The sequence below is a fragment of the Oncorhynchus mykiss genome, chromosome 10 (assembly GCF_013265735.2).
Source record: "Oncorhynchus mykiss isolate Arlee chromosome 10, USDA_OmykA_1.1, whole genome shotgun sequence".
Taxonomy (NCBI): Eukaryota; Metazoa; Chordata; class Actinopteri; order Salmoniformes; family Salmonidae; genus Oncorhynchus; species Oncorhynchus mykiss.
In genome coordinates, this window is record NC_048574.1 from 85,925,299 (window position 1) to 85,950,489 (window position 25,191).

General features: G+C 43.2%; 2 protein-coding genes across 5 annotated transcripts in view; both read left to right on the forward strand.

Annotated features, from left to right (window-relative positions):
- LOC118966668 (protein NLRC3-like) overlaps positions 1-25,191 on the forward strand; it is a 56,754-nt gene that overhangs the window by 31,445 nt on the left and 118 nt on the right. The window contains exons 9-10 of the mRNA XM_036989417.1: positions 21,323-21,884; positions 25,133-25,183. Of these exons, the coding sequence (XP_036845312.1) occupies positions 21,323-21,884; positions 25,133-25,183 (613 nt within the window). The remainder of the gene's footprint in view (positions 1-21,322; positions 21,885-25,132; positions 25,184-25,191) is intronic.
- LOC110516966 (NACHT, LRR and PYD domains-containing protein 12-like) lies at positions 3,859-19,883 on the forward strand. Of its 4 annotated transcripts, XM_036934336.1 has the most exons (10): positions 3,859-3,990; positions 4,251-4,417; positions 4,515-6,342; positions 6,426-6,599; positions 8,780-8,953; positions 10,906-11,079; positions 11,826-11,999; positions 13,749-13,922; positions 17,795-17,968; positions 19,609-19,881. In XM_036934336.1, the coding sequence occupies exons 1-10, from the start codon at positions 3,875-3,877 to the stop codon at positions 19,784-19,786; spliced, it is 3,333 nt and encodes a 1,110-aa protein (XP_036790231.1). In that variant the 5' UTR covers positions 3,859-3,874; the 3' UTR covers positions 19,787-19,881. The 4 variants fall into 4 exon arrangements, with proteins under 4 accessions (XP_036790231.1, XP_036790233.1, XP_036790234.1 ...); XM_036934338.1 differs by lacking the exon at positions 11,826-11,999 and having other exon boundaries at positions 19,609-19,883; XM_036934339.1 differs by lacking the exon at positions 8,780-8,953 and having other exon boundaries at positions 19,609-19,883.

A 25,191-nucleotide genomic window follows, 5' to 3' on the forward strand; every position in this document is an offset into this window, starting at 1 on the left:
CGCACTACAAAGCTTTGACAAGAATGACGCGCTCGGCCCACTATTTATTGTTTCTGCAGTAAGGATTCACCCTCTTCGGAGAATTATTGTGTAACTTATCTGCAGGTAATCGTTGTTTTGAGCTCAAAAAGCACCTCGTAGCTGTATGTAAACCAGGGAGCGAAATGAACGGCTCTTTCACCGATGCAATTCGGTTACCGACGTTCACCAAAAAGATCCGTTCAAAAACAACCTGTCGTTATCGAACGACCCATCACTAGTTGAAACAGGAAATATTTGTATAAGGAAGTAGAGGAAGTAACGGACGTTATCGTAGAAATGCTATACCCCCCAGCCACATCTAGCAACGTGGATGGGTCATGTGATAGAAATGCTATACTCCACAGCCACATCTAGCAACGTGGATGGGTCATGTGATAGAAATGCTATACCCCCCAGCCACATCTAGCAACGAGGATGGGTCATGTGATAGAAATGCTATAACCCCCAGCCACATCTAGCAACGTGGATGGGTCTCTACAGAAACCTGGTCCCGACTGAGTCCCAATGCTCCTTGCTGACAACAACACCAGGCTTCAGAGCATCAATGCTGCAAAACAGGAAATAACTAAACCAATTGAGACAGACATTACAACCTTGCATAACATCAATTCACCTCCCGAGTTTAGATATGAAGAATAACCTCATACAATGCAATGAAAATGATATTCACCTGAAGTACTGGTTCTGCTTTATCTGTGGCAGTGGCCTGAAGACCGGAGTCAGGTGTTGTTGCCAGCCATAGCTTTCCACCTGCACCGTACCATCCTCCAGTCCAACCAGCTGTGGGATGGTGACCCCTGTCACTGTGCTGTTCTTCACAACACCAGCAATCTCAGACAAAGTGTTCACTCTGATCTTTCGGAAGCGCTGCTTGATGAGGCCGAAGGGTTAGGAAGAAATACCTGTCAGCTATTTTAACAGTCTGTAATGTCTACTTGGTAAATGTTTATAATGTCTACTACCTTCTTTCAATGTAAACTGTAAAGTCGATGTCTGTAATGTCTTTTAGTTAGTTGTGTTTGGACCCCAGGTGTTATGGAGTCAGCTAATGGGGATCCAACCAGATAGACTAGCTGTTGTTATGGAGTCAGGGGATCCAACCAGGTAGACTAGCTGTTGTTATGGAGGCAGGGGATCCAATCAGGTAGACTAGCTGTTGTTATGGAGTCAGCTAATGGGGATCCAACCAGGTAGACTAGCTGTTGTTATGGGATCAGCTAATGGAGATCCAACCAGGTAGACTAGCTGTTGTTATGGAGTCAGGGGATCCAACCAGGTAGACTAGCTGTTGTTATGGAGTCAGGGGATCCAACCAGGTAGACTAGCTGTTGTTATGGAGTCAGGGGATCCAACCAGGTAGACGAGCTGTTGTTATGGAGTCAGGGGATCCAACCAGGTAGACTAGCTGTTGTTATGGAGTCAGGGGATCCAACCAGGTAGACTAGCTGTTGTTATGGAGTCAGGGGATCCAACCAGGTAGACTAGCTGTTGTTATGGAGTCAGGGGATCCAACCAGGTAGACTAGCTGTTGTTATGGAGTCAGCTAATCGGGATCCAAGTCAAATCAAATGAAAAACATATTGGACTGTGTATCTTTAATAACATAGCGGACTGTGTATCTTTAACTTCTTGCTCCTACTTGAGACGCAGATGTCTCAAGTAGACACCTGGAAATGCAAATGCGCTACGCTAAATGCTAAATGTACTCGTTAAAACTCAAACCTTTATCAAAATTCACATGCAGGGTATTGAATTAAAGCTACACTCGTTGTGAACCTAGCCAACAAGTCAGATTTTTAAAATGCTTTTCGGCGAAAGCATGAGAAGCTATTATCTGATAGCATGCAACACCTCAAAATGCCTGAATGCGACGTAAACAAAGACTTTGCTTATCCGGCGCTACACAAAACGTAGAAATAAAATATAAAACATTCATTACCTTTGACAAACTTCTTTCTTGGCACTCCTATATGCCCCATAAACATCACTATTGGGTCTTTTTTTCGTTTAAATCGGTCCATATATACCCAAAATAGCTTTCTATGGAAGCTGTGTCATTCAGAAAAAAACATCGTTTTTAAACGCTGCGTCATTTTTTTAAATTAAAAAAGTCGACGATAAACTTTCACAAAACACTTCTAAATACTTTTGTAATCCAACTTTAGGTATTAGTAAACGTTTATAATCTATCAAAATGATTACAGGGCGATGTCTATTCAATAGCTCCTCGTCTGCAAATCAATGGCTGCCAATGTGCACATTCAAAACATCGTGGTGGAGACCGGAAGAAACGGAATCCAGTTAGTTGGATTTACCAAGAAAAAACTCCTTTCAAAATGACGACAATGGCGACATCGTGTGGAATCTGTAGGAATTGCATGCAGGTCGATAATACATTTTGTGCCCTTTTAACAACCCATGAAAGTGACTGTTATAGTCACAGCCGTGATTTAACCAGTTTTAGAAACTTCAGAGTGTTTTCTATCTACACATACTAATCATATGCATATACTATATTCCTGGCATGAGTAGCAGGACGCTGAAAAGTTGCGCGATTTTTAACAGAATGTTCGAAAAAGGAAGGGGTAGACTTAAGAGGTTTTAATAACATAGTGGACTGTGTATCTTTAATGACATAGTGGACTGTGTATCTTTAATAACATAGTGGACTGTGTATCTTTAATAACATATTGGACTGTGTATCTTTAATAACATAGTGGACTGTGTGACTTTAATAACATAGTGGACTGTGTATCTTTAATAACATAGTGGACTGTGTATCTTTAATAACATAGTGGACTGTGTGACTTTAATAACATAGTGGACTGTGTATCTTTAATAACATAGTGGACTGTGTATCTTTAATAACATAGTGGACTGTGTATCTTTAATAATATAGTGGACTGTGTATCTTTAATAACATAGTGGACTGTGTATCTTTAATAACATAGTGGACTGTGTATCTTTAATAACATAGTGGACTGTGTATCTTTAATAACATAGTGGACTGTGTATCTTTAATAACATAGTGGACTGTGTATCTTTAATAACATAGTGGACTGTGTATCCTTAATAACATAGTGGACTGTGTATCCTTAATAACATAGTGGACTGTGTATCTTTAATAACATAGTGGACTGTGTATCTTTAATAACATAGTGGACTGTGTATCTTTAATAACATAGTGGACTGTGTATCTTTAATAACATAGTGGACTGTGTATCTTTAATAACATAGTGGACTGTGTATCCTTAATAACATAGTGGACTGTGTATCTTTAATAACATAGTGGACTGTGTATCTTTAATAACATAGTGGACTGTGTATCTTTAATAACATATTGGACTGTGTATCTTTAATAACATAGTGGACTGTGTATCTTTAATAACATAGTGGACTGTGTATCTTTAATAACATATTGGACTGTGTATCTTTAATAACATAGTGGACTGTGTATCTTTAATAACATAGTGGACTGTGTATCTTTAATAACATAGTGGACTGTGTATGTTTGAATACAATATAAAGTCTGATTCAACTCTTTGACCTCAGACAGTAAATGTGTTGTTAATGGTTCTTCAACAATGTTCAGAAATATTGACTGTTCTGTTATTTCTTATTGCAGCTGAGTGAGCTGTGACTTACATCTAAAATTAGTCTCTCTGGAGAGAGAGAGGAGGGGACCACTTCCTCTAAAATGAGTCTCTCTGGGGAGAGAGAGGAGGGGACCACTTCCTCTAAAATGAGTCTCTCTGTGGAGAGAGAGGAGGAGACCACTGCCTCTAAAATGAGTCTCTCTGGGGAGAGAGAGGAGGGGACCACTACCTCTAAAATGAGTCTCTCTGGGGAGAGAGAGGAGGAGACCACTGCCTCTAAAATGAGTCTCTCTGGGGAGAGAGAGGGGGGGACCACTGCCTCTAAAATGAGTCAAGACACCAGTTCAAAGAAGTAAGAGATGAATTGCAAAATATACATTGCTATTAAAAAAATCAAACTAATGAAAACTAATGAAAAGTGTTCCCAAATGACATGGAATGTAGATCTACATAATTAATTTAAAAGGCCAAACATGGATTTACCAATTGCAGACTGTAGCTTTAAAATAAATATCAGGACTTCTAGAAGTTCCATTATACAGTTGTTAAAATGAAGTAGATGAGGTATTAATGTGATATTGATGAGGTGATCTGTCTCCCTGTTTTGTTCAGTGTCCAGAAGCCCAGAGGAGAGTCCCCTACAACCAGCCTGGTATCAATGAAGAGTGATCAGCCACCTGCTTTCAGCCAGGAACCATTACCAGATGACAATAAGGAAGTGGAGAGTTTGGACAGTGAGGATGCATTAAAGATCACACACAACCTTCTGGACAGAAGAAGTAAGACTGTGTTTCATACAATATCACAAAGTAGGGTACAAAGGCCATTATAAAACACACCAACTTATGAGTCCCAACTCTCATTGTTTTCCTACAGGTCAAACTCTGCTGACAGTACAACAAGACATTAAGGCTAAACTGAAACACAAGTATCAACACATATCTGAAGGAATTGGACACCATGGAAACCAAAGTCTGTTCAAAGACATCTACACAGAGCTCTACATCACAGAGGGTGGAAGTGGAGGGCTCAATAATGAACATGAGGTTAGACAGATAGAGATGGCATCCAATAAACAAACCACACAAGAGACACCAATCAAATGCAACGACATCTTCAAGCCTTTACCTGGACAAGACAAACCTATCAGAACTGTGCTGACCAAAGGAATCGCGGGCATTGGAAAAACAGTCTCTGTGCAGAAAGTCATCCATGACTGGGCAGAGGGAAAAGCAAATCAGGACGTTCATTTCATGTTTCCTCTTCCTTTCCGTGATCTGAACCTGAAAAAGGACCAATACAGTCTGATGCAACTTCTTTCCCACTACTTCTCAGAGCTGAAAGAGATTGACAGCATTGAAGATGGTGAAAGCAAAACTGTTTTCATTTTTGATGGTCTGGATGAGTGTCGACTTCCTCTAGACTTCAAAAACAATGAGAAGTGCTGTGATCTCACGAAGCCAACCTCAGTGGATGTGCTGCTGACAAACCTCATCGAGGGGAATCTGCTTCCCTCTGCACTCCTCTGGATAACCACACGACCTGCAGCAGCCAATCAGATCCCTCCTGAGTGTGCTGACCAGGTGACAGAGGTAAGAGGGTTCAATGATCCACAGAAGGAGGAGTACTTCAGGAAGAAGATCCCAGATCAGAATCTGGCCAATGAAATCATCAAACACATGAAGACATCAAGGAGCCTCCACATCATGTGCCACATGCCAGTCTTCTGTTGGATATCAGCCACTGTCCTTGAGATGATACTGAAAGGGGCAGAGAAGGATGAAGTCGTCAAAACTCTGACCCAGATGTACTTACACTTCATGCTCATCCAAATCATTGTGAAGAACAGGAAGTACAACAAAACCACAGAGACAAACCCAAAGGAACTGTCTCAGTCAGACAAAGAGATGATCCTGAAACTGTCAAAGCTGGCTTTCCAACAGCTGCAAAAGGGCAACCTGATCTTCTATGAGGAGGACCTGAGAGAGTGTGGCCTTGATGTCACAGAGGCATCAGAGTACTCAGCATTGTGTACAGAGATCTTTAAAGAAGAATCTGGGCTGTACCAAGACAAGGTCTACAGCTTTGTGCATCTGAGCATTCAGGAGTTTCTAGCAGCAGTGCATGCTTTAGAATCATGTCTGTCCAAGAAGGATATTGTTTTCCCCCCCGATGATGAAGATGAGGAGGAGAAGGATGTTGAAGATGATGAAGAAAAGGGGTCAATCCAGTTGTCTGACTTACACAGGAGAGCAGTGGACCAGGCCTTGAAGAGTGAGAATGGACACCTGGACCTGTTCCTCCGCTTCCTTCTGGGTCTCTCACTGGAGTCCAATCAGAATCTGTTACCAGGCCTTCTGACACAGACAGGAAGTACAACACAGACCAATGAGGAAACAGTTAAGAGAACAGTCAGGTACCTTTCAGACAAGATCAACCAGGAATCCTCACCAGAAAGGATCATCAACTTGTTCCACTGTCTGAATGAACTTGGTGCCAATTCTCTTGTTGAAGACATGCAGACCTCCCTGCATTCAGGAACTCTTTCAGAAACAAGACTAGAACCTGACCAATGTTCAGCCCTGGCCTACCTGTTACTGATGTCAGAGGAGGTGCTGGAGGAGTTTGACCTGAAGACATACAACACATCAGAGGATGGTTATCAGAGGTTGCTGCCTGTAGTGAAAACCTGCAAGAGAGCACTGTGAGTTATGTTATTGAGTTGATGTATACAGTATCATTATAATGAAGGATTTGTATATCTAACAGATTATCTCCTCTCTCCAGACTGGATCGCTGTAAACTCACATATAAATCCTGTGAGACTCTGACCTCAGCTCTGCAGACACCAAACTCCCCCCTGAGAGAACTGGACCTCAGCTACAATGACCTGGGAGACAGAGGAGTGGAGCTGCTCTGTGTTGGACTAACCAGTCCACTCTGCAACATACAGACACTAGTGTGAGTAAAATATCTTCAGTATCTACTGTGTGTTTATATAGTTTGTAGTTAGTTAGTATGTGTATGTTTAACATTATTTGAATATCTTGGTAAATATGCAGAAACATACATACAATGTGATAAATATATCAAACTAAGGTTGAGAATATCTTGAGTGAGATAGTATGTTTTTAGCATTGGTGAATCATGTGTCCTTTTGTTATTGTCTTAATGTATCTCATTATTCTTAAAGCGTTGCATATTTAACAGTGTATCGACATTAGTGGTCAAACGATTATGATTTTTACACCGATACCGAATATTGGAGGACCAAAAAAAGCCGAAACCGATTAAATTGGACAATTTTGTATTTTTTATCACAAATTAGACACCTTGCTTTCCCTGGTGCCAATTCAATGTCATTGTCCCACACTGGTGCTCTGCTTTTCTCTGCTATCTGTAAAATTAATATAATCGTACACACACACACACACACACACACACACACACACACACACAGCTCTCTGAAGTGACAGGGATACTGAAGAGTTTGCTTAGGAGACACAAATACTCTCAACTGTTTGAATAATTAAACTAGAGTTGAAGTTACCTGTGATGAATGTTGAAAACAACTGTAATTTCTATATGCAGGAAATCCTATTTTAATAATGGACATGGTATGTATTGACTACCAAAGTGTGAGTCATAAATCCCATGACACCTTCCAGCTAAATCTGAAAAGCGGTTCTTTCATTTATATATTCCATAGGATATGTTTAGATTCACTTCAAATCAGGTCTGTGTTTCGTGTAGGTTTACACCACCTTGCCAATTTAATAACTGTGTAGATATCCATAGGACAAGGTAACTCTGATCAGTATTGGCTAAATATTAACGAAGATTTTTTTTTTAATTGTAGAGTGGATTTCTGAAAATATGTTGACAAACGTTACCTTATCCTAGCGAGATTTACACGACTATCAAAACTCCGAGGCGTTTCAAGCCTTCACAAAACACAGACCGTATTTGAAGTAGATCAAGACATTCTCTATGGAAGACACGAACGGTAAAATAATGAAGGAACCCCTTTCGAGTTCAGCCGCAAAGGAATTATGACGCCGCGACTATTTCTCTCTATACCATTTGTATTTCATATACCTCTGACTATTGGATGTTCTGATAGGCACTTTAGTATCGCCAGCCTGATCTCAGGAGTTGATAGGCGTGAAGTCATAAACTGCGTCAAGCATTGCGAAGAGCTGCCGGGAAACGGAGTAAAGGGCTGTTTGAATGAATGCTTACGAGTCTGCTGCTGCCTACCAACGCTCAGTCAGACTGCTCTATCAAATGACTCAATTTCCCTAGTTAATATGTCCCACTAACATGAATTTCTTTCGACTAAATATGCAGGTTTAAAAAATATATATACTTCTGTGTATTGATTAAGAATGGCATTGATGTTTATGGTACATTTGTGCAACGATTGTGCTTTTTTCGGCAATGCGCTTTTGTTAAATCATCAGCCGTTTGGCGAAGTAGGCTGTGATTCGATGATAAATTATAAGGCACCGCATTGATTATATGCAACGCCTAACCTAGTAATATCATCAACCATGTGTAGTTTGTTTTTTATAAGGTAAGTTTAATGCTAGCTAGCAACTTACCTTGGCTCCTTGCAGCAACAAGGTCCTTTTGATGCTGCACTTGTGTAACAGGTGGTCAGCCTGCCACGCCGTCTCCTCATGGAGTAACAGGTGGTCAGCCTGCCACGCAGTCTCCTCATGGAGTAACAGGTGGTCAGCCTGCCACGCAGTCTCCTCATGGAGTAACAGGTGGTCAGTCTGCCACGCAGTCTCCTCATGGAGTAACAGGTGGTCAGCCTGCCACGCAGTCTCCTCATGGTGTAACAGGTGGTCAGCCTGCCACGCAGTCTCCTCATGGAGTAACAGGTGGTCAGCCTGCCACGCAGTCTCCTCATGGAGTAACAGGTGGTCAGCCTGCCACGCAGTCTCCTCATGGTGTAACAGGTGGTCAGCCTGCCACGCAGTCTCCTCATGGAGTAACAGGTGGTCAGCCTGCCACGCAGTCTCCTCATGGATTGCAATTTAATCGGCCATAATCGGCATCCAAAAATGCTGATTACCGATTATGAAAACTGAAAAAATCGGCCGACCTCTAATCGACATATCCCCTCTCTCCAGACTGGTTGACTGTAAAATCACACATGAATCCTGTGAGACTCTGACCTCAGCTCTGCAGACACCAAACTCCCCCTTGAGAGAACTGAACCTCAGCAACAATGACCTGGGAGACAGAGGAGTGGAGCTGCTCTGTGTTGGACTAACCAGTCCACTCTGCAACATACAGACACTAGTGTGAGTTCAATATCTCAAATCAAATCAAATGTATTTGTCACAAACACATGGTTAGCAGATGTTAATGCGAGTGTAGCGAAATGCTTGTGCTTCTAGTTCCGACAATGCAGTAATAACCAATGAATAATCTAACCTAACAATTCCAGAACTACTACCTTATACACACAAGTGTAAGGGGATAAAGAATATGTACATAAAGATATATGAATGAGTGATGTTACAGAACGGCATAGGCAAGATGCAGTAGATGGTATCGAGTACAGTATGTACATATGAGATGAGTAATGTAGGGTATGTAAACAAAGTGGCATAGTTTAAAGTGGCTAGTGATACATGTATTACATAAAGATGCAGTAGATGGTATCGAGTACAGTATATACATATGAGATGAGTATGTAAACAAAGTGGCATAGTTTAAAGTGGCTAGTGATACATGTATTACATAAAGATGCAGTAGATGATATAGAGTACAGTATATACGTATACATATGAGATGAGTATGTAAACAAAGTGGCATAGTATAAAGTGGCTAGTGATACATGTATTACATAAAGATGCAGTAGATGATATAGAGTACAGTATATACGTATACATATGAGATAAATAATGTAGGGTATGTAAACATTATATTAAGTAGCATTGTTTAAAGTGGCTAGTGATATATATATTTTACATCAATTTCCATCAATTCCCATTATTAAATTGGCTGGAGTTGAGTCAGTGTGTTGGCAGCAGCCACTCAATGTTAGTGGTGGCTGTTTAACAGTCTGATGGCCTTGAGATAGAAGCTGTTTTTCAGTCTCTCGGTCCCTGCTTTGATGCACCTGTACTGACCTCGCCTTCTGGATGATAGCGGGGTGAACAGGCAGTGGCTCGGGTGGTTGTTGTCCTTGATGATCTTAATGGCCTTCCTGTGACATCGGGTTGTGTAGGTGTCCTGGAGGGCCGGTAGTTTGCCCCCGGTGATGCGTTGTGCAGACCTCACTACCCTCTGGAGAGCCTTACGGTTGAGGGCGGAGCAGTTGCCGTACCAGGCGGTGATACAGCCCGACAGGATGCTCTTGATTGTGCATCTGTAGAAGTTTGTGAGTGCTTTTGGTGACAAGCCAAATTTCTTCAGCCTCCTGAGGTTGAAGAGGCGCTGCTACGCCTTCTTCACGACGCTGTCTGTGTGGGTGGACCAATTCAGTTTGTCCATGATGTGTACGCAGAGGAACTTAACTTACTACCCTCTCCAATACTGTCCCATCGATGTGGATAGGGGGGTGCTGCCTCTGCTGTTTCCTGGAGTCCACAATCATCTCCTTTGTTTTGTTGACATTGAGTGTGAGGTTATTGGGGAGATGTTGTTGCCTACCCTCACCACCTGGGATCGGCCCGTCAGGAAGTCCAGTACCCAGTTGCACAGGGTGGGGTCGAGAACCAGGGTCTCGAGCTTGGTGACGAGTTTGGAGGGTACTATGGTGTTAAATGCTGAGCTGTAGTTGATGAACAGCATTCTCACATAGGTATTCCTCTTGTCCAGATGGGTTAGGGCAGTGTGCAGTGTGGTTGAGATTGCATCGTCTGTGGACCTATTTGGGCGGTAAGCAAATTGGAGTGGGTCTAGGGTGTCAGGTAGGGTGGAGGTGATATGGTCCTTGACTAGTCTCTCAAAGCACTTCATGATGACGGAAGTGAGTGCTACGGGGCGGTAGTCGTTTAGCTCAGTTACCTTAGCTTTCTTGGGAACAGGGAGAATGGTGGCCCTCTTGAAGCATGTGGGATAAGGATTGATTGAATATGTCCGTAATCTTCAGTATCCACTGTGTGTTTATATATTTTGTATATAGTAAGTATGTGTATGTTTTTAACATTGTTTAATCATTTCCTTCTATTATTGTCTTAATGAATAACATTATTCTTAAATCTTTGCATATTTAACAGTGTATCAACATATCTCCTCTCTCCAGACTGGTTGACTGTGAACTCACATATGAATCCTGTGAGACTCTGGCCTCAGCTCTGCAGACACCAAACTCCCCCCTGAGAGAACTGGACCTCAGCTACAATGACCTGGGAGACAGAGGAGTGGAGCTGCTCTGTGTTGGACTAACCAGTCCACTCTGCAACATACAGACACTAGTGTGAGTTCAATATCTCCAGTATCCACTGTCTCTATAGTGTTTATATATTTTGTATGTAGCTAGTATGTGTTAGGTTTTTAACATTATTTGAACATCTTGGTAAATATGCAGAAACATTAATCGAATGTGATAAATATATCAAACTAAGGTTAAATATCTTGTGTGAGTTAGTATTTGTTTTTAGAGAAAAAAAAATGTTTTACTATTGGAACCAAGACTTAAAAATAATTGAAATTGGCACAAGATGGAGGGAATGTTGGAACATAACTAATGAAATTAAAGTTAGCAAAAATGTACGGTTAATCCAGTATAAAGTAATGTATAGAATTTGTTACACGAGACAAAATTAACAAATTCTACAGCACAATGACAGAGCCATGTCTTAAGTGTAAAACTAACAATGAGTCAATAATTCATGCTTTCTGGGAATGCTATAATTCCTAAAGTTATGGGAGGAGATAGAAGTTGTCTGTCAGAAGTATTACAATGTAAACATACTTTTAATCCATCTGTCTGCATATTTCATGACATGGCGTATAGGGGGTGTAGAGAGAGACCCAATGAGCTGGTTGATTCTCTTCTCATCACTCATCTTGTAAAAACGTATACTAAAAATATATGAATAAATAAAGTATGTTTTTAATTAACATTGTCTAATCATGTCCTTCTGTTATTGTCTCAATGCATCTCATTATTGTTAAATCTTTGCATATTTAACAGTGAATCAACATATCTCCTCTCTCCAGACTGGATGACTGTTACCTCACATATAAATCCTGTGAGATTCTGACCTCAGCTCTGCAGACACCAAACTCCCCCCTGAGAGAACTGGACCTCAGCTACAATGACCTGGGAGACAGAGGAGTGGAGCTGCTCTGTGTTGGACTAACCAGTCCACTCTGCAACATACAGACACTAGTGTGAGTTAAATATCTCAAATCAAATCAAATGTATTTGTCACAAACACATGGTTAGCAGATGTTAATGCGAGTGTTGCGAAATGCTTGTGCTTCTAGTTCCGACAATGCAGTAATAACCAATGAGTAATCTAACCTAACAATTCCAGAACTACTACCTTATACACACAAGTGTAAAGGGATAAAGAATATGTACATAAAGATATATGAATGAGTGATGGTACAGAACGGCATAGGCAAGATGCAGTAGATGGTATCGAGTACAGTATATACATATGAGATGAGTAATGTAGGGTATGTAAACAAAGTGGCATAGTTTAAAGTGGCTAGTGATACATGTATTACATAAAGATGCAGTAGATGATATAGAGTACAGTATATACGTATACATATGAGATGAATAATGTAGGGTATGTAAACATTATATTAAGTAGCATTGTTTAAAGTGGCTAGTGATATATATTTTACATCAATTTCCATCAATTTCCATTATTAAAGTGGCTGGAGTTGAGTCAGTGTCAGTGTGTTGGCAGCAGCCACTCAATGTTAGTGGTGGCTGTTTAACAGTCTTATGGCCTTGAGATAGAAGCTGTTTTTCAGTCTCTCAGTCCTTGCTTTGATGCACCTGTACTGATCTCGCCTTCTGGATGATAGCGGGGTGAACAGGCAGTGGCTCGGGTGGTTGTTGTCCTTGATGATCTTTATGGCCTTCCTGTGACATCGGGTTGTGTAGGTGTCCTGGAGGGCCGGTAGTTTGCCCCCGGTGATGCGTTGTGCAGACCTCACTACCCTCTGGAGAGCCTTACGGTTGAGGGCGGAGCAGTTGCCGTACCAGGCGGTGACGGGATGCTCTCGATTGTGCATCTGTAGAAGTTTGTGAGTGCTTTTGGTGACAAGCCGAATTTCTTCAGCCTCCTGAGGTTGAAGAGGCGCTGCTACGCCTTCTTCACGACGCTGTCTGTGTGGGTGGACCAATTCAGTTTGTCCATGATGTGTAAGCAGAGGAACTTAACTTACTACCCTCTCCAATACTGTCCCATTGATGTGGATAGGGGGGGTGCTGCCTCTGCTGTTTCCTGAAGTCCACAATCATCTCCTTTGTTTTGTTGAGTGTGAGGTTATTGGGGAGATGTTGTTGCCTACCCTCACCACCTGGGATCGGCCCGTCAGGAAGTCCAGTACCCAGTTGCACAGGGTGGGGTCGAGAACCAGGGTCTCGAGCTTGGTGACGAGTTTGGAGGGTACTATGGTGTTAAATGCTGAGCTGTAGTTGATGAACAGCATTCTCACATAGGTATTCCTCTTGTCCAGATGGGTTAGGGCAGTGTGCAGTGTGGTTGAGATTGCATCGTCTGTGGACCTATTTGGGCGGTAAGCAAATTGGAGTGGGTCTAGGGTGTCAGGTAGGGTGGAGGTGATATGATCCTTGACTAGTCTCTCAAAGCACTTCATGATGACGGAAGTGAGTGCTACGGGGCGGTAGTCGTTTAGCTCAGTTACCTTAGCTTTCTTGGGAACAGGGAGAATGGTGGCCCTCTTGAAGCATGTGGGAACAGCAGACTGGGATAAGGATTGATTGAATATGTCCGTAATCTTCAGTATCCACTGTGTGTTTATATATTTTGTATATAGTAAGTATGTGTATGTTTTTAACATTGTTTAATCATTTCCTTCTGTTATTGTCTTAATGAATAACATTATTCTTAAATCTTTGCATATTTAACAGTGTATCAACATATCTCCTCTCTCCAGACTGGTTGACTGTGAACTCACATATGAATCCTGTGAGACTCTGGCCTCAGCTCTGCAGACACCAAACTCCCCCCTGAGAGAACTGGACCTCAGCTACAATGACCTGGGAGACAGAGGAGTGGAGCTGCTCTGTGATGGACTAACCAGTCCACTCTGCAACATACAGACACTAGTGTGAGTTAAATATCTTCAGTATCCACTGTCTTTATAGTGTTTATATATTTGTAGTTATTATGTGTTAGGTTTTTTACATTAGTTGAACATTATGATAAATATGCAGAAACATACATACAATGTGATAAATATATCAAACTAAGGTTGAGAATATCTTGAGTGAGATAGTATGTTTTTAGCATTGGTGAATCATGTGTCCTTTTGTTATTGTCTTAATGTATCTCATTATTCTTAAAGGGTTGCATATTTAACAGTGTATCGACATTAGTGGTCAAACGATTATGATTTTTACACCGATACCGAATATTGGAGGACCAAAAAAAGCAGAAACCGATTAATTGGACGATTTTGTATTTTTTATCACAAATTAGACACCTTGCTTTCCCTGGTGCCAATTCAATGTCATTGTCCCACACTGGTGCTCTGCTTTTCTCTGCTATCTGTAAAATTAATATAATCGTACACACACACACACACACACAGCTCTCTGAAGTGACAGGGATACTGAAGAGTCCGCTTAGGAGACACAAATACTCTCAACTGTTTGAATAATAAAACTAGAGTTGAAGTTACCTGTGATGAATGTTGAAAACAACTGTAATTTGTATATGCAGGAAATCCTATTTTAATAATGGACATGGTATGTATTGACTACCAAAGTGTGAGTCATAAATCCCATGACACCTTCCAGCAAAATCTGAAAAGCGGTTCTTTCATTCATATATTCCATAGGATATGTTTAGATTCACTTCAAATCAGGTCTGTGTTTCGTGTAGGCTCACACCACCTTGCCAATTTTATAACTGTGTAGATATCCATAGGACAAGGTAACTCTGATCAATATTGGCTAAATAATAACGAAGATTTTTTTTTAAATTGTAGAGTGGATTTCTGAAAATATGTTGACAAACGTTACCTTATCCTAGCGAGATTTACACGACTATCAAAACTCCGAGGCGTTTCAAGCCTTCACAAAACACAGACCGTATTTGAAGTAGATCAAGACATTCTCTACGGAAGACACGAACGGTAAAATAATGAAGGAACCCCTTTCGAGTTCAGCCGCAAAGGAATTATGACGCCGCGACTATTTCTCTCTGTACCATTTGTATTTCATATACCTCTGACTATTGGATGTTCTGATAGGCACTTTAGTATCGCCAGCCTGATCTCAGGAGTTGATAGGCTTGAAGTCATAAACGGCGTCAAGCATTGCGAAGAGCTGCCGGGAAACGGAGTAAAGGGCTGTTTGAATGAATGCTTACGAGTCTGCTGCTGCCTACCAACGCTCAGTCAGACTGCTCTATCAAATGACTCAATTTCCCTAGTTAATTTTTTCTTTTGGAAAAGTTTTATTGATACATTTCCTTTAAAAACAGCTCATACATTTTTTACATCATTGATACACATAAACGGCAACAAAGCATAAAACACAGCATTTGAAAGTTACATTTAAATTTGTTAAAAAGTACATGTTGTTAAAACCAATGAAAACAACCATGGATAAAAGTACTTTCCTTGTAAAAACATCAAATCTGTAAAAGCCATTTAAAATGTGTACTAATGATCTAACAAAGGTAAAACATTTTTAAGACATGAAAAACCATGTTAAAAAGTCACTTTGTTAAAAGGCTGTCTTCAGTCCCTTGTACAGGAGGGGGGTGAGTCTTTATCAAGCTCACCTCATCCTGCTCTTCTGAATAGATCATCGTCCCGTCCTTCGGGGCCCAGAGGAGATCCCTCCCCTAGGCGCATCGCCCTAGGCGCCGCAGCGCTGTCAGGCCGTGGCCGCCGGGACCTAGGGTGTTGTGGGGGACCCTTCGCCTGGGGTCGAGGCCCCCTTCCTTCCGTACCACCCCAGGGCTTCCGTGGCTACCATGGCCACTGCCTGGGGGGTGGTCTCTACGTTTTTCGCTACCAGCAGGTTACGGGAGGACCACAGTGCTTCCTTCAGGCACGTGAGGGTGGGCCAGAGCTTGGTGAAGGCCTTCGATGGAATGGGCCTTCGGCCCACCCCATACAGCACGAGCTGAGGTGTTAGGTCCTCCCCTGCTGGCAGACACGAGGTGATCAGGGGGCCTGCTTCCTTCCACAGGTCCCTGGCGGCTCTGCACTCCCAGAGCATGTGCCTCACCGACTCTTCTTGGCCGCAGCCTGGTCGGGGGCACGCGGATGTCCTCGCCATGCCCCGTGAGTGCATAACGGCCCTGACCGGGAGGATCTCGTGGGCGACCATCCAGGACAGGTCCCGATGCCGATTCAGGAGAGCAGGATGGGCCACATTGCGCCAAACCGTTGTGGGCTCACCTATAGCGAGCCCGCGCACTGGACACACTGGTTCCCGATCCTGCACAAGAGAGAGAAGAGAGCGGTGTTTTGTTAAAACCGTGACTGTTTCTTTTTCCAGTTTAAAATGTCTTAAAAACTTCTGGAGCTGGGCGTAGTGCGGGGGTAGCAGGAAAGAGACTGGGGCTCGCAGGTCGACTGGGATCAGCCTCAGAGTCCTGAGGTAAGATCCCAGCCAGAACCGTGCGAGGGCCTGGGTCTTGTTGTTGACCGGGGAGGTGGCAAGAGTCAGATGTAACGCTGTGTAGCGGCTGCCCAGGAACAAGTAGAGGTCAGGCAAGCCTTTCCCCCCCTTGGACCTGGGCCTCTTGACCACCTCCCTCCTCAGCCTCTCCCACTTGCCTCCCCACAGGAAGTAAAAAAGCGTCCGCTCCAGGTCTAAAATGCTCCTTCGAGGGGGGATAAAAACAGAACTGATTAATAAAAGCACAGGTAAAATCACAGCTTTAATGATTAAAACCTTGCCCTCAAAAGTCAGCTGTCGTAGTCCCCAAAAACCCAGTTTCTGTCTTACCGTCCCCAGGATTCCGCTCCAGTTACCGCTCCCTCCTCCCCCCCGGTCAAACTTTACCCCCAGTACCCTTATGTCCGTCAGTTTAACTGTCAGAGGTAGTCTGGTCAAGTCTGGGTCTGCCCACGGTCCGAAGTATTGGGCCTCTGTCTTGTCTCTGTTCAGTCTCACCCCAGAGGCTCGTCCGTACCAGTCCGTCCTGTCCAGAGTCCTGTCGACGGATAAAAGGTCGGTACATAAAATGTTGACGTCGTCCATGTAAAAGACGCACTTGGCGGTCATCCCCCCACTCCCCGGGATACCCACCCCACTGATCCCTTGGTCCCTTCTCAAGACCTGTGCCAGTGGTTCAATACAGGCCACGAACAGAAGGGGAGATAACGGACAGCCCTGACGGACGCCGCAGTGTACTCCCACTGCTTTTGACAGATGCCCATTTACAAGGATTTTGCTGGTGATGTCCCCGTACAGCAGTCCCACCCAAGCTAAGATAATATGTCCCACTAACATGAATTTCTTTCAACTAAATATGCAGGTTTAAAAAATATATATACTTCTGTGTATTGATTAAGAATGGCATTGATGTTTATGGTTAGGTACATTTGTGCAACGATTGTGCTTTTTTCGGCAATGCGCTTTTGTTAAATCATCAGCCGTTTGGCGAAGTAGGCTGTGATTCGATGATAAATTATAAGGCACCGCATTGATTATATGCAACGCCTAACCTAGTAATATCATCAACCATGTGTAGTTAACTAGTGATCATGTGAAGATTGTTTTTTATAAGGTAAGTTTAATGCTAGCTAGCAACTTACCTTGGCTCCTTGCAGCAACAAGGTCCTTTTGATGCTGCACTTGTGTAACAGGTGGTCAGCCTGCCACGCAGTCTCCTCATGGATTGCAATTTAATCGGCCATAATCGGCATCCGAAAATGCTGATTACCGATTATGAAAACTTGATTAATCGGCCCTAATTAATCGGCCGACCTCTAATCGACATATCTCCTCTCTCCAGACTGGTTGACTGTAAAATCACACATGAATCCTGTGAGACTCTGACCTCAGCTCTGCAGACACCAAACTCCCCCTTGAGAGAACTGGACCTCAGCTACAATGACCTGGGAGACAGAGGAGTGGAGCTGCTCTGTGTTGGACTAACCAGTCCACTCTGCAACATACAGACACTAGTGTGAGTTAAATATCTCAAATCAAATCAAATGCATTTGTCACAAACACATGGTTAGCAGATGTTAATGCGAGTGTAGCGAAATGCTTGTGCTTCTAGTTCCGACAATGCAGTAATAACCAATGAATAATCTAACCTAACAATTCCAAAACTACTACCTTATACACACAAGTGTAAAGGGATAAAGAATATGTACATAAAGATATATGAATGAGTGATGGTACAGAACGGCATAGGCAAGATGCAGTAGATGGTATCGAGTACAGTATATACATATGAGATGAGTAATGTAGGGTATGTAAACATTATATTAAGTAGCATTGTTTAAAGTGGCTAGTGATATATTTTACATCAATTCCCATCAATTCCCATTATTAAAGTGGCTGGAGTTGAGTCAGTGTGTTGGCAGCAGCCACTCAATGTTAGTGGTGGCTGTTTAACAGTCTGATGGTCTTGAGATAGAAGCTGTTTTTCAGTCTCTCGGTCCCTGCTTTGATGCACCTGTACTGACCTCGCCTTCTGGATGATAGCGGGGTGAACAGGCAGTGGCTCGGGTGGTTGTTGTCCTTGATGATCTTAATGGCCTTCCTGTGACATCGGGTTGTGTAGGTGTCCTGGAGGGCAGGTAGTTTTCCCCCGGTGATGCGTTGTGCAGACCTCACTACCCTCTGGAGAGCCTTACGGTTGTGGGCGGAGCAGTTGCCGTACCAGGCGGTGATACAGCCCGCCAGGATGCTCTCGATTGTGCATCTGTAGAAGTTTGTGAGTGCTTTTGGTGACAAGCCGAATTTCTTCAGCTCCTGAGGTTGAAGAGGCGCTGCTACGCCTTCTTCACGACGCTGTCTGTGTGGGTGGACCAATTCAGTTTGTCCATGATGTGTACGCCGAGGAACTTAACTTACTACCCTCTCCAATACTGTCCCATTGATGTGGATAGGGGGGTGTTCCCTCTGCTGTTTCCTGGAGTCCACAATCATCTCCTTTGTTTTGTTGACATTGAGTGTGAGGTTATTGGGGAGATGTTGTTGCCTACCCTCACCACCTGGGATCGGCCCGTCAGGAAGTCCAGTACCGAGTTGCACAGGGCGGGGTCGAGACCCAGGGTCTCGAACTTGATGACGAGTTTGGAGGGTACTATGGTGTTAAATGCTGAGCTGTAGTTGATGAACAGCATTCTCACATAGGTATTCCTCTTGTCCAGATGGGTTAGGGCAGTGTGCAGTGTGGTTGCGATTGCGTCGTCTGTTGACCTATTTGGGCGGTAAGCAAATTGGAGTGGGTCTAGGGTGTCAGGTAGGGTGGAGGTGATATGGTCCTTGACTAGTCTCTCAAAGCACTTCATGATGACGGAAGTGAGTGCTACGGGGCGGTAGTCGTTTAGCTCAGTTACCTTAGCTTTCTTGGGAACAGGGAGAATGGTGGCCCTCTTGAAGCATGTGGGAACAGCAGACTGGGATAAGGATTGATTGAATATGTCCGTAATCTTCAGTATCCACTGTGTGTTTTATATATTTTGTATATAGTAAGTATGTGTATGTTTTTAACATTGTTTAATAATTTCCTCCTGTTATTGTCTTAATGAATAACATTATTCTTAAATCTTTGCATATTTAACAGTGTATCAACATATCTCCTCTCTCCAGACTGGTTGACTGTAAAATCACACATGAATCCTGTGAGACTCTGACCTCTGCTCTGCAGACACCAAACTCCCCTCTGAGAGAACTGGACCTCAGCTACAATGACCTGGGAGACAGAGGAGTGGAGATGCTCTGTGTTGGACTAACCAGTCCACTCTGCAACATACAGACACTAGTGTGAGTTAAATATCTTCAGTATGAGTTATTATGTGGATGTTTTAAACATGTGTTAATCATGTGCTCTTCTGCCCTCTAGTCTAGGTCAGTGTGGTCTGACAGAGGTTTGTTGTTCAGATCTGGCCTCAGTCCTGAGTTCACCTATCTCACAACTGAAACAACTGGAGCTGAGAGACAATGACCTGCAGGACTCAGGAGTTACACTGCTGTCTGCTGGACTGGAGGATCCAGACTGTAAACTACACACATTGGGGTAAGTATAGCAGTTTCAATCAGGTCGGTACTGAGCTGAGTTACACTGCTGTCTGCTGGACTGGAGGATCCAGACTGTAAACTACACACACTGGGGTAAGTACAGCTGTTTCAGTCAGGTCGGTACTGAGCTGAGTTAAACAAATAATCTAATATTTCATCACAATGTTTGTGTCATGGACAAATGTATGGGTGTCCTACAAGATGATTGACACCAGTACATCAACCTAGACCGCTGTTGTGTCTCTCTGTAGGCTGTCTGGCTGTCTGGTCACAGAGGAGGGCTGTGTTGCTCTGTCTTCAGCTCTGAGGTCAAACCCCTCCCACCTGAAAGAGCTGGACCTGAGCTACAATCACCCAGGAGTCTCTGCAGGGGGACTGCTTTCAGCTGCTCTGGTGGATCCCACATATAAGCTGATGAAGCTGAAGTAAGTCAGAATAGATGTCCTAATAGTGTGAGCAGCGGTTGTGTCATACTGTATGTAGTGTAGTAGGGTCAGTAACATGAGGACATGACGGTAGAATTAAGGGGAAGTTTACTCAGCAGGCTGAGCACTCCAACACAGCATACATCATCACCACATGAATACTCTTCTTCTGCATCTCTGATATCCTGTTGGAATTGTACTCCGTTCTGTATGCAGTAGGTAGGATACTATACCTGTATGTCTCTAGTAATGAATTGTACTCTGTTCTGTATGCAGTAGGGAGGATAGAATACCTGTATGTCTCTAGTAATGAATTGTACTCCGTTCTGTATGCAGTAGGTAGGATAGAATACCTGTATTTCTCTAGTAATGAATTGTACTCTGTTCTGTATGCAGTAGGTAGGATAGAATACCTGTATGTCTCTAGTAATGAATTGTACTCCGTTCTGTATGCAGTAGGTAGGATAGAATACCTGTATGTCTCTAGTAATGAATTGTACTCTGTTCTGTATGCAGTAGGTAGGATAGAATACCTGTATGTCTCTAGTAATGAACTGTACTCCGTTCTGTATGCAGTAGGTAGGATAGTAATGAACTGGGATAGTGCACCAGAACACAACAATATGTTTTACATGTTGACTGCTTTATTAGGTCTTTGTCAGTCAATAACCTGTTTCTCCTACAGTGTGGATCATGGAGGAGAGTGCAGGTTGAAATCAGGGCTGAGGAAATGTAAGTCTCTTCAATCCTAATTAACTGTATATTCAGAACTATAGTAACTAATCAATACTGGTTCTGTTCCTACAATACAACATTTTATATGAAGATGTGGTTTGATTAAACTCTCCGTTTGTCTACAGATGCCTGTTATCTCACCCTGGACCCAAATACAGCACACCCAAACCTGATACTGTCTGAGGGGAACAGGAAGGTGACACAGGTGGTGGAGGACCAGCATTATGAAGACCATCCAGACAGATTGGATCATCCCCAAGTTCTCTGCAGAGAAGGCTTATCTGGAGGTCGTTATTACTGGGAGGTGGAGAGGGATGGTGACGGGACTTTCATTGGTGTGGCGTACAAAGGAATGAAGAGGAAGGGAGGGAAGATTGACCGTAGGATTGGACTCAATAGGAAGTCCTGGTGTTTAGTCTGCTATGATAGTGCTTATAACTTTTACCATAATGGAGTCATCAGATACAGTCGACCAGATACTTGTCCTGATTCTGACAGAGTTGGAGTGTATCTGGACTGGCCAGCTGGTACTTTGTCCTTCTATAGTGTGTCCTCCTCTGGTACACTGACACACCTTCACACAGAACACACCACATTCACTGAACCCCTCTATCCTGGGTTTATAATGTACTCCTCCGACTACACCTCATTGACCCTGTGTCCGATAGATGACCAACACATTCAGAGGTGAGTCATAGCGATGATTTATCATTTGTTTTCCTCTGGAATCATTCCTACAATTAGATTAGTAGTAGTGGTGTGTATTAATGTGTTCTGTTGGACCTACAGACAGTTAGATTAGTAGTAGTGGTGTGTTTTAATGGGTTCTGTTGGACCTACAGACAGTTAGATTAGTAGTAGTGGTGTGTTGGGTTCTGTTGGACCTACAGACAGTTAGATTAGTAGTAGTGGTGTGTTTTAATGTGTTCTGTTGGACCTACAGACAGTTAGATTAGTAGTAGTGGTGTGTATTAATGTGTTAGTAGATTCATGTCCTCTATTTAATTTCAGTCTGTTAAACATCCCCTCTGTAAAGTCATTCTCTCTCTAACCACTACCTGGTACCTGGTGACATCACATCTCTAGGGGGAATGTAACTCATGATACCTGGTGACGTCACATCTCTAGGGGGGAATGTAACTCATGATACCTGGTGACATCACATCTCTAGGGGGAATGTAACTCATGATACCTGGTGACATCATCTCTAGGGGGGAATGTAACTCATGATACCTGGTGACGTCACATCTCTAGGGGGGAATGTAACTCATGATACCTGTTGACATCATCTCTAGGGGGGAATGTAACTCATGATACCTGGTGACTTCACATCTCTAGGGGGGAATGTAACTCATGATACCTAGTGACTTCACATCTCTAGGGGGGAATGTAACTCATGATACCTGGTGACATCACATCTCTAGGGGGGTATGTAACTCATGATACCTGGTGACATCACATCTCTAGGGGGGTATGTAACTCATGATACCTGGTGACATCATCTCTAGGGGGGAATGTAACTCATGATACCTGGTGACGTCACATCTCTAGGGGGGAATGTAACTCATGATACCTGTTGACATCATCTCTAGGGGGGAATGTAACTCATGATACCTGGTGACTTCACATCTCTAGGGGGGAATGTAACTCATGATACCTAGTGACTTCACATCTCTAGGGGGGAATGTAACTCATGATACCTGGTGACATCACATCTCTAGGGGGGTATGTAACTCATGATACCTGGTGACATCACATCTCTAGGGGGGTATGTAACTCATGATACCTGGTGACTTCATCTCTAGGGGGGGTATGTAACTCATAATACCTGGTGACTTCATCTCTAGGGGGGTATGTTACTCATGATACCTGGTGACGTCACATCTCTAGGGGGTATGTAACTCATGATACCTAGTGACTTCACATCTCTAAGGGGGTATGTAACTCATGATACCTGGTGACTTCACATCTCTAGGGGGGAATGTAACTCATGATACCTGGTGACTTCACAACTCTAGGGGGGTATTTAACTCATGATACCTGGTGACATCACATCTCTAGGGGGGTTATGTAACTCATGATACCTGGTGACTTCATCTCTAGGGGGGGTATGTAACTCATGATACCTGGTGACTTCATCTCTAGGGGGAATGTAACTCATGATACCTAGTGACTTTATCTCTAGGGGTGAATGTAACTCATGATACCTGGTGACTTCACATCTATAGGGGGGTATGTAACTCATGATACCTGGAGACTTCATCTCTAGGGGGGAATGTAACTCATGATACCTGGTGACATCATCTCTAGGGGGGAATGTAACTCATGATACCTGGTGACGTCACATCTCTAGGGGGGAATGTAACTCATGATACCTGTTGACATCATCTCTAGGGGGGAATGTAACTCATGATACCTGGTGACGTCACATCTCTAGGGGGGAATGTAACTCATGATACCTGGTGACATCACATCTCTAGGGGGGAATGTAACTCATGATACCTGGTGACTTCATCTCTAGGGGGGTATGCAACTCATGATACCTGGTGACTTCACATCTCTAGGGGGGAATGTAACTCATGATACCTAGTGACTTCACATCTCTAGGGGGGAATGTAACTCATGATACCTGGTGACATCACATCTCTAGGGGGGTATGTAACTCATGATACCTGGTGACATCACATCTCTAGGGGGGTATGTAACTCATGATACCTGGTGACTTCATCTCTAGGGGGGGTATGTAACTCATAATACCTGGTGACTTCATCTCTAGGGGGGTATGTTACTCATGATACCTGGTGACGTCACATCTCTAGGGGGTATGTAACTCATGATACCTAGTGACTTCACATCTCTAGGGGGGAATGTAACTCATGATACCTGGTGACTTCACAACTCTAGGGGGGTATTTAACTCATGATACCTGGTGACATCACATCTCTAGGGGGGTTATGTAACTCATGATACCTGGTGACTTCATCTCTAGGGGGGGTATGTAACTCATGATACCTGGTGACTTCATCTCTAGGGGGAATGTAACTCATGATACCTAGTGACTTTATCTCTAGGGGTGAATGTAACTCATGATACCTGGTGACTTCACATCTATAGGGGGGTATGTAACTCATGATACATGGTGACTTCATCTCTAGGGGGGAATGTAACTCATGATACCTGGTGACATCATCTCTAGGGGGGTATATTACTCATGATACCTGGTGACTTCACATCTCTAGGGAGGGGGGGTATGTAACTCATGATACCTGGTGACTTCATCTCTAGGGGGTTATGTAACTCATGATACCTGGTGACTTCATCTCTAGGGGGGAATGTAACTTATGATACCTTGTGACGTCACATCTCTAGGGGGTATGTAACTCATGATACCTGGTGACGTCACATCTCTAGGGGGGAATGTAACTCATGATACCTAGTGACTTCACATCTCTAAGGGGGTATGTAACTCATGATACCTGGTGACTTCACATCTCTAGGGGGGAATGTAACTCATGATACCTAGTGACTTCACATCTCTAGGGGGGAATGTAACTCATGATACCTGGTGACTTCATCTCTAGGGGGGAATGTAACTCATGATACCTAGTGACTTCACATCTCTAGGGGGGAATGTAACTCATGATACCTGGTGACTTCACATCTCTAGGGGGGAATGTAACTCATGATACCTGGTGACTTCACCTCACTAAGGGCTATGCAATGTCACCTGTAATGTCACCATTAGTATTGACTTCATGGAAGTTGACATAGTGGGTTATGTCACATTTAGGCAATGCACCCTACATAGGGAGCTAGTCTGTCACCCTTTATACATACTTTGTACTGCTTATGAAGACTGTATGTATGCTATATAAAGCCTGTGTAAGTTGCATTTAGTTTAATCACAGTCTATCCTTCTGCTTTACCAACACCAGAGACCATGGTGGAGAGAGTTGGATCAAACCTGGACCTGAGGACACCAGAGACCACGGTG

Excerpts from the sequence above, each read along its gene's own strand:
- LOC110516966 (XM_036934336.1), top strand. The coding sequence starts at position 3,875 with ATGAGTCTCTCTGGGGAGAGAGAGGAGGAGACCACTGCCTCTAAAATG. Across the intron at positions 6,600-8,779 it reads TGCAACATACAGACACTAGT|ACTGGTTGACTGTAAAATCA; the intron begins GTGAGTAAAATA and ends CCCTCTCTCCAG. Across the intron at positions 8,954-10,905 it reads TGCAACATACAGACACTAGT|ACTGGTTGACTGTGAACTCA; the intron begins GTGAGTTCAATA and ends TCCTCTCTCCAG.